The 9,709-nt window shown below is 40.7% G+C and overlaps 2 protein-coding genes and 1 pseudogene across 2 annotated transcripts; 1 reads left to right on the top strand and 2 right to left on the bottom strand.

The window, feature by feature from the left end:
* The first annotated feature begins 1,353 nt into the window (after positions 1 to 1,353).
* Positions 1,354 to 3,782, top strand: LOC103944757 (sterol 14-demethylase). The gene is made up of 3 exons (XM_009355229.3): positions 1,354 to 1,514; positions 1,851 to 2,343; positions 2,586 to 3,782. Exons 2-3 carry the CDS (start codon positions 1,873 to 1,875, stop codon positions 3,582 to 3,584), a joined length of 1,470 nt encoding a protein of 489 aa, XP_009353504.2. The 5' UTR covers positions 1,354 to 1,514; positions 1,851 to 1,872; the 3' UTR covers positions 3,585 to 3,782.
* On the bottom strand, positions 3,652 to 5,644 carry LOC103944758 (annotated as a pseudogene).
* A 723-nt stretch (positions 5,645 to 6,367) lies between these two features.
* Positions 6,368 to 9,709, bottom strand: LOC103944759 (transaldolase). Its single transcript, XM_009355231.3, has 7 exons — positions 9,437 to 9,709; positions 9,054 to 9,225; positions 8,817 to 8,866; positions 8,270 to 8,570; positions 7,695 to 7,883; positions 7,414 to 7,596; positions 6,368 to 6,881 (listed from the first exon to the last, which is right to left on the bottom strand). The coding sequence occupies exons 1-7, from the start codon at positions 9,622 to 9,624 to the stop codon at positions 6,636 to 6,638; spliced, it is 1,329 nt and encodes a 442-aa protein (XP_009353506.2). The 5' UTR covers positions 9,625 to 9,709; the 3' UTR covers positions 6,368 to 6,635.

Here is a 9,709-nt window from a genome sequence, read left to right as displayed (position 1 = left end):
ATAAAGAGTGTGAGTCGTCTTATAATATTGTTTTGAGAAGGTGATAATTTAAGTTTTATAACCCATTATACTAAATTTGTGTGCTAAGTGGAAGGACACATTACTACGATCGACTGGTATAATTCACAGTTTAGGGCAATTTCATGATTGAGTTTGTGAGTTGAGGTACCCCCTTCTAAGGGCCGAGACTCAGATGTAGCAATGCAAGGGAAGAATATCCTTCACCCATGGACTAGGGAGTATCCGTCCTCTGGTCCTGACAAGCTGATAGAAAACTCTCCGGGTTCGTCTATCAATGCACACCCGTTGCCGCTTTGGTGTGCTTGCTTTTGTCGTTTTTCTTTTTTACCCAACTGGGTACCAGGCGGGTGATTAGATCCTTTTCTTAGGGATCTTAAATATCCGATCATCGTGATCTTTCATCGTACATTGTACAATCATAAATTATTTTAAAATTTAAAATTTAAAATTAAATAAAAATAGTACCTAACGAAAACTAATCACACGATGTATAATAAACGATCATGATTACAAAATCTTAGGATATCAGGAAATGAATCCAGCGATGATCATTTTCCGTGATTAATTGATATAAATCTACCCCCACCAATTAAAATAATATACGTGTACGACAAACGACCTTTTCATAGACCCACTGTTTTCCAGATCCAACTAGCGCAGCTTTACACTTGAACGAATAGGAGATTCTTACGGATACTTGGAAAATTCAGACCCCCAAAAAAAAAGGATATTTGAAAATAAATTCCAATTTCCAAACATACAAATAGAAAAGAGCTAATTATTTTATGAAAAATGTTACTTTGATACAAAAAAGGAATACTAATTACCCGTGGACATATTGAAAATGGAACTTACAATTTCTATTTAAAACATTAAACCGTTCGTAAATAAGAGGGTTTGAATTCAATTTTCATTAAATACAAATTTTAAATTATTATTATCAGCTTACTTTTCCACCTTTTAATATAGATAATATTGTATATATCAAAAAACTATTAGATAGTTAACAATTCAAATAACTCGTGTGTATAATTATGTATGCCTCTTTTAACTATTTACATAATATGCATGAAAACCGAAATTTAGAAGGCAATTAAACTACATTTGGACTAACTTTTCTTCTCGCCCAATATCGAACCGACACAAAAGCGAGTTGAACTATTAAAATTTTAATAGTCTAAGTAGTGATGTTAGAAATTAAAACAACTTTCCACTAATTTTAACACAAACGAAAAGATAATTACACTAATTTATTTGAATTACGAAAAAAAAAAATTCAAACCCTGGAGAACAAAATATATTGTTTTGGCTAATTTGATTGAATTAAAGAAAAATAAAAATTTGAATATTTGTAGTGGAAGCGGACAATCCAGAGTTGTATATACACACGACTCAGGGCTTCGCATACTCACAGAGTCTCACTACCCGACTAGAGTTTTGGGTCTCTACTGTCCTTCTCCTCCCATCTTTTCTGCGCTCCAATCTGCAATCAGGTACGAAACCCTAATTCCTTCTTTCTTATACCCAATCCTTCGCCTTTATCTTCACTCATGCATTGTCCTTCTGCTTCAACTTGTCGTTAATCTGATGAAATTTTCACCAGATTCTAGTTTCCTTTTCACTCCTTGATTGTTTGATTGCCGAGAAAATTGAAGCTCCGATTCAATTTTCCTGCAGCCGGACGATTTGTGCTCAAAGTTAGATCTAATCGAAATCTACTGTTAAAAGTCGTGAAATTTTTGTTGGGTTTTCGTTAGAATTGGTGGTGAGTGGTATTGTTTATTGAAAGCTGCTAATTTTCTGTATTTGTGTGTGGATTTTTCTGCTAGGTCCCTGTAATTGGACCAAATTATGGTGACAATGGATATGGATAACAAGCTTTTCAGTGTGGGGCTGATGATTTTGGCCACTCTGGTGGTGGCCAAGCTGATCGCAGCGCTTATTATGTCTCGATCTGGGAAGCGTCTTCCTCCGGTGGTGCAGACGTGGCCTGTGCTCGGAGGACTGCTCCGATTCTTGAAGGGCCCCATTATCATGCTTCGTGAAGAGTACCCGAAGCTCGGAAGTGTGTTCACATTGAATCTGCTTAACAAGAAGATCACTTTCTTGATTGGTCCTGAGGTTTCTGCCCACTTCTTCAAGGCCCCGGAGGCTGATCTTAGCCAGCAGGAGGTATACCAGTTCAATGTGCCCACTTTCGGCCCTGGAGTTGTGTTCGATGTCGATTACACAGTGAGGCAGGAGCAGTTTCGGTTCTTCACGGAGGCTCTCAGGGCAAATAAACTCAAGGGATATGTGGATCAGATGGTTACAGAAGCAGAGGTAAGATTTTCGGTTGAATATCATTGTTTGATTTGGAATTTTGCGGGTTTTGTTGTTTATCTGATTGCTTCAGCCTTCAATTTATTTAGTAATCTGTTTACATTTGTGAAAGAGAAGATCTTCTAGATTCTTGAAAAAGTTGCAATATGAGATAGTGGCGAGGTGGACTTAAAGTTGTAATATGAGATAGTGATGAGGGGCATCCATGATGTTAATTCTTGTCTTCCAACTGTACTGTGCAGGATTACTTTTCCAAGTGGGGAGACAGTGGCGAGGTGGACTTAAAGTATGAGCTTGAGCATCTGATCATCTTGACAGCCAGCAGATGCCTCTTGGGTCGTGAAGTTCGTGATAAGCTCTTTGATGATGTTTCAGCATTGTTCCATGACCTTGACAATGGAATGCTTCCAATCAGTGTCATCTTCCCATACCTGCCCATCCCAGCTCACCGTCGCCGTGACCAGGCACGCAAGAAGCTTTCAGATATCTTTGCAAAGATCATAAACTCCCGTAAGCGTGCTGCACAGTCTGAGAATGACATGTTGCAATGTTTCATTGACTCAAAGTACAAAAATGGCCGGCCAACAACTGAATCTGAGGTCACTGGCTTGCTCATTGCTGCTCTCTTTGCTGGGCAGCACACTAGTTCTATCACTTCCACTTGGACTGGGGCCTATCTCCTCCGTCACAAGGACTTCTTGTCCGCTGTGTCAGAGGAGCAGAAAAACCTAATGAAAAAGCACGGAAAGAAGGTTGATCATGATATATTGGCAGAGATGGATGTCCTGTATCGTTGCATCAAGGAAGCTCTCAGATTGCACCCTCCACTGATCATGCTGCTTCGAAGCTCGCATAGTGATTTCAGTGTACAAACCCGCAAGGGCAAAGAGTATGATGTCCCGAAAGGGCACATAGTTGCCACATCACCATACTTTGCCAACCGGCTTCCTCATATTTATAAGGAGCCAGACACGTACGATCCTGATAGATTTGCTGAGGGGAGAGAAGAAGACAAATCTGCAGGGGCATTCTCATATATCTCATTTGGAGGTGGCAGGCATGGATGCCTTGGTGAGCCATTTGCATACCTGCAGATAAAGGCTATATGGAGCCACCTGCTGAGAAATTTTGAACTGGAGCTGGTATCACCGTTTCCCGAGATTGATTGGAATGCCATGGTTGTGGGTGTGAAAGGAAAGGTGATGGTGCGGTACAAGCGAAGGGAGCTTTCCGTTGAATAAAGGCAAGGACTTTATGAATGTTCAGCAGGTTTGAGTTATTTGCTCTTAAGATGTTTTCGGTCCTTGTATTTTCTTCTCGTTTTGCAGTTAACTGTTGATGATTTGCACTTCTATCAGATTATGGATCTTGTTTAGTGTCATTAATTTATGCTGACGATCGTAGCTTTTAATATCACTTTTACTTCAATTCTCGGGCTACCTGCAGTCGTTCATTGTTCTCTTCTGAGAAAAAGGAAAAAAAAAAGAGGTTACATGTACAGAAGTAATTAGTGCACAAGGATTTTTGATGGTGTTATAAATTTGCTACCTCATTTAATCGATATTCTGGCATCCGGAATAAGATTCTCTACGACAAGTGCGCCGCAGTCTTTCGCCAGCCAACCGATTTCCTATTGAGTTCATCAGTTCGGTATGATCTTGATGAGCTCAATATCGAACAGAAGAGTCTTGTCTATCAACCCTTGGTTCCGCAGCACGAAATCCAAGGCTTGTTGTCCCTGTAACACGTTACACATCGACATTGCACCTTGTAAGAAGAAGCAGAAGTGGATTACAAGAATCGCCAGAACGACAAAAGATTTACCGAAAATGTTGTCGGCCTTGGGGCACTCTTGTTGTAGTCATTCTCAGGATATCCCAGTTCTGGGGGCACTACGATCCTGCATCAATGTGAACTCGTTTGTGAAATTTTCAAATAACATGTAGTGAATTATAATGTTGCGCGTTTAATGTAACCGATTCCAAGTTCCTTGAGCAAATACAACGAGCTACGGAAAAGAACACGCAGCACGTTCTGATGCCTCCAGCCATGCCTGTAATAGCTTCCTCAAAAGCCGGTATCACCTGAAGAAAACCACATCGTCGTTAGAGAGGACGCAGATCGAGCTTTCAAGATTGTTTCGTTCGTTTGGTTCATGAATTTCTCACCTCTTGAGATCCTACCCTGAATTTGAAAAACGCCTCGTCATCACCCTGCATTCGAGAAACCATGGAACAGAATCTGTTTATCTGTTAATTACGCTTACGCGATGCTACGAAGTACCAAGTTAACGGATCAGAAGTGTTCCATACCTCAAATGAACCACCCTTTGTTTTATTTCGAGCTTCAAAAATACGTCCCAAATATCCTATGGTTTACCCATCCAAATCAACGTGAAATCCATCTAACGATCATAACCTGCTACAATGACTCAACTAAAAGATAAAGCGACGGAGCCTCTTTAGGCTCTGTCAATATAACACGTAGGGGTATACGACAGACAAATCTATCAAGCAAAATTGGCTCAATCCTAAACAACCCTATCAACATGTGAAAGCTTGAAAGCGTGCGCTCGGAGAATGAGTGGCTTACCACAACGGTCTCTCCTACCTTTGGTCGGGGCCATCTCCTACTCGCAAGTCCTGCATTTCTTCTTAAGATAAATCATTCGATGAAATAACTAAAGCAAACTTTGGAGAGCTTGAAACTTCATCAAAACAAGGAGGCTAAAATTTTGTATGTTCCAATAGTTAACCTTGTACTGAAGACGTGATTCAGTTTCTGTATACTCCGGATAACTCATTTGCGACTTGCCATAGTCCTTCCCCCTAAGTGCTGGCACTAAAAGTTGTTCCAAAACAATCACAAAGCAACAAAAGAATGCGAGGAAAAGAAACCAAAAGTAAAAAAACGCAGCGTATCTCTTGTTTCTATCTCTCACCTCGAGTGATACTTGTCTGTCTCTCACATTACATGATATGTCACATGAGGAGAGTATGAACAACAAAATAAAATATACAGACGGTAAAATCTAGTACACAAATGTACATGACTATTACTAATGAGCAGGGTTATTGAAGGATGGCGATTTTGGGATTCCCTCTTTTTAACCATCTGCACTCCAAACCTGAATAATCTACGATGTTTCGGCAGTCACAGGAGGATTGCAGGAGGCTAAAACAGGAGTGTTAAAATCGCTAACCTTTCGGGCAGAGGAACTAGGAAATGACTCACTGTCAGTAACCTGAGACGCGAGGGAAATTCCGTCCTTTGAAGCATTACAGAAAGCTGCAGCCACCATGCCAATCGATGAAAACACAACACTTCTTCACTCGATAAGATTGCTTCCACCTCAATCAAAACTTTCAATGTTCATTCAATTGGGGTCTGCGGCGTCTCTGTCGCGTTGAAGAGAAGGTAAGCGCGAAAAGACGCACCGGGGATGAAGATTTTCCGACGGGTGAGGACGGCGGTCGTGGTGGAGATCGGACGGCTGAGATTGAAGACATTGTAGGTGTGGTGCTACTTGACAAGGGAGAGAAAAGGGTGGACTACTGAAGTCTGAACCGTGAAGTGGTGATTGGGGAACCAGCGAATGTGTTCGGCGGGAAGATGACGGCCTCAACTTGTCTGGCCCAAACTCTCTATTTTACCATTCCTTTCCTTATTCTTTTCTTATGAACATGAGTTCGATATCAAATTATTATGACTCGCCTATTGTATAAGCTAATTTTAATCCTCTAGTACTATCTAATTTTATTTGGAATGTGTAACGAATAAAAAAAACATTTACCAAGTTATAATACCAGATGGTCGGATCGATGTTCTTGTACTAAGTTCGAATTTTCTTTCCGTCAATTGAATAATATTGTCAGTAAAATTAACAGTCTAGAATAACACGAGGGCATTCTCTTTCCATGAAAAAATGAAAATCCTTACGCTTTTCATCAGTATGAAGGTAACTTAAAATTCGGCCGTCGGATTCAAGAATTTTGAGCTTCATGATTCAATTTGTGAGCAGAAATGGAAAATCTTGCAGAGAATAACATTGAGCATCATCTACTTGACGGTCCATAATTCTCAAATCCAAATGAAACGTACATTTGTGAAGGTAACTGTCTACAATGCCAAACATAAGTGCAAGAGCAAATTGTAATATCCCACTCAACCTGTAGCTGGAAAGAACTCGTCAAATGTAATCAACGTCTTACAAAGCACCCGGCTACATTTACAGGACGACAACCCCCACCAGCTTTATTCAGCTCACACAAATAGTTCCGACATCTTACATCTTACATACTAACCAATTTAAGAGAGTTGGCCTTCTCTTGCAGGGTGTCTAGCAGGCTGTCGAAACTCTTCTTGAAAGAATCCACTCCCTCAAGTTCGAGTTGGTTCCCAACGTAGCTCCAGTCGATACCTACCTTCTCCAGTGCACTGTAAATGCCTTCAGCTTCGGATACATTGGAATCAATTGTCCTTGAAACTGTGCCATGGTCGACAAATGCTTGAAGAGCTTGGTCTGGCATGGTTGAAACCTGCAAAAGGAAAGTCAGCATTAAACACTAAGCAATATGAATCAATAAATCAACATTGACAGAGTAAATATTCGTCATACGCTAGAAGAAAGATGACTTATTTTTAGCCACGCGTCTTGGAACTTGATTTTTTAATCTCATTTTACTACCTGTAAGACCATCTCCAACTGAAGGGTCTAGAGGGCTAGAGGGCCGAAAATAGACCAAAAACGGTCTCCAACCAAGGGTCAGGCCAAAGGGCTCATGGGCCCCACTGGACAAAAAAAGAGCCAACCGGCCGATCCTGGATGGGGCCACATGCTGACATCATATTTGATTTTTTTTTTTTTTTACAGTTTTTTTAACAGTTATTTATTTATTTACATTAAGTAACATGAAACAACATTAAACAATATTAAACAACATTAAATAACATTAAGTAACATTAAACAACAAGTCTATTTAAGCAAGTAATGTATCATCACAGATGTAAAATCATGGTAATAATAACCATCAAGCATCAGAGATCAGGTTGGACAATGGGATGGCTCACCGTGTCAGGGCCTATGAGAGGAGCAACATATAAAGTATCGGGGTAGGCAGGATTCTTGACGCTGGTTGAGGCCCAAAGCAGCCTCTGCTTCTTAGCACCTTTTTTCACCAAAGCCTCCCATCTAGGGCCAGAGAATTTCTTTTGGTAGAGTTGGTATGCCAAAGCAGCTTGAGCTACTGCAGCCTGACATAGTTAACTCATCACGTTAGCAAATCTCACATTCAAGGTTTATGTTCGTGATTAAAAAAAAAAAGAGAGTTGGACATCTGATTTTGATATACCTTTCCTCGAAGGTCAAGGGCCTCTGGAGTTCCAATCTTTTCAAGCAACTTGTCAATGAGGGTGTCCACCCTACTGACAAAGAAGGAAGCAACACTTGTGACTCTGGAGAGGTCGCCTAGTCCAGAAGCCTCAAGGCCATCCAAGTAAGCATCAATCACCTCCTCATATCTACTGAGCGAGAATATAAGCTGTGCACACACATTAAGAGAAAGTATGAGTTAACACTTCTACAATTAGGGAATTGCAATTCTATTATATGCTAAATAGTTCAGTCGAATGAGAGATGATGCCACAACCCCAAAAACTTCCTCTCATTAAAAAGGCCTAACAAGAACAATGATCACTCTGCACGCAAGAACTTATGACAACTATAGCGCATAGTGCAGATTTCATTTACGCTGTCAAAATAATCACCTATGAAAAGCCCAACCATACCACCACACAAACTTAAAATTCCATTCAGATGCACTTTTGTACGACTTTGTTGGCCATCTATTCTTGGTGAAGCACAGATTCAAAGAATTTCACCCCATAAAAGAGGAAAAAGCAATTAGTATAGTAGAATTGAACTTACAGTCACATTGACACTTATGCCATTTGCTATAACTTCCTTAATTGAAGGAACGCATGGAGCAGTGGCAGGAATTTTTATGTAGACATTAGGACGGGCAACTACTTTATGAAGCCATTTTGCAGCATCCACAGTCCCTTGGGTGTCATCAGCAAGTCGGGGAGAAACTTCAACAGAAACGTAACCATCACCAGCATCAGTTTGATCATAGATAGCCTCAAAAAGTTTGCAAGCATCTTGAATGTCCTTCACCACAAGTTCCCAATATGCACTTTCAATGTCTTTTCCTGACTGTACAAGTTCCCTGCAAATTCCATTGGAATATGTTATTGACATATGAACACTGTGTAGCAAGGGGTATGCCGGTTAAAAATTTTCAACTCAGAAAGAGGGACAACAAATCCAACTTTCCCATCCCATATGCCAAGAGCTTATAACCCGAAACTCAACAGAGTTCCACACGCAATCATTCCAGATATACATGCGATTCAAATAAAAAATACCGCAACCACAGCCCCTTCTGACCAACCAAGATAATCATTGAAAATACCTGAATTGGTCATTGTAAGCATTTGAAGTTGAGATTGCTTTCTGGAAAATCTGCAATCCCGCATTACATAGAGCTAGTTAGATCGGATTGCACATAAAACACGAAAACTGCAAAAGGCATGGTAAAATAAACGATATTCAACTAACATATTGACAGTTTCACTTACAACCCCATTTCTCATTTGATCTTAAAACCTCCAAGCGCAGTTCAAAAAACATAAGATAAATCAGTAATTACCGCTGGGTTACTGGTTACACCTCGAACCCCGCTTGCGATAAGCGGAAGCAGATCCGTCACAGGCCGGCAGAGGTTATCATACCACGGACTCTGTCCCTCCTTCTCATACAGATCATGGAGATAAGTTCTCTTCACCGGATTTCCATTCCCATCACTCTGAGAACACCTCACCCTGCAAAAGAATTAAACTTCCGTCAACCCAAATGAGCAAACCTTTTCGATTTGCAATCAAATCAGCAACCAAGAATACTAAATTACACAACTTTCAAGTTTCATCAGAAAAAAAAACGAAATCAAGCAAAAGAAACAAAGCTCGAATCCAGCTTCTGATAAAAAAAATTCAAACAAAGATAATATGCAATCGGAAAAAGGGGAAGACTTACACCAGAGATCCCCGGAGAGAGAGCTTGGTTCGTACGGAGAGCTTGGAGGAGGAGAGTTTGGAGTTGAAAGTGGCGGCAGGGGTGGCGAGGAGGCGGATCAAACACTTGGGCTGCGGCGTTCTGGGACTGAAGGTGGACGAAAAGGAGGAAGCGGGGGTGGGATTGGAGAGCTTGGAAATGGAAGCCATTGCTGGATCACAGAGAAGGCGGGGTAAGTGGGGTTTGGTGAAAACGCGAAGACTGATTGATCACTGAAGGCAGGGGCTTTTATAT

Source organism: the organism of the source record quoted next, unplaced genomic scaffold, assembly GCF_019419815.1.
Source record: "Pyrus x bretschneideri cultivar Hongxiangsu unplaced genomic scaffold, Pyrus_bretschneideri_v1 Contig6, whole genome shotgun sequence".
Taxonomy (NCBI): Eukaryota; Viridiplantae; Streptophyta; class Magnoliopsida; order Rosales; family Rosaceae; genus Pyrus; species Pyrus x bretschneideri.
The sequence above is the reverse complement of the archived record's forward strand: the minus strand, read 5'-3'. Positions and strand labels throughout refer to the sequence as shown.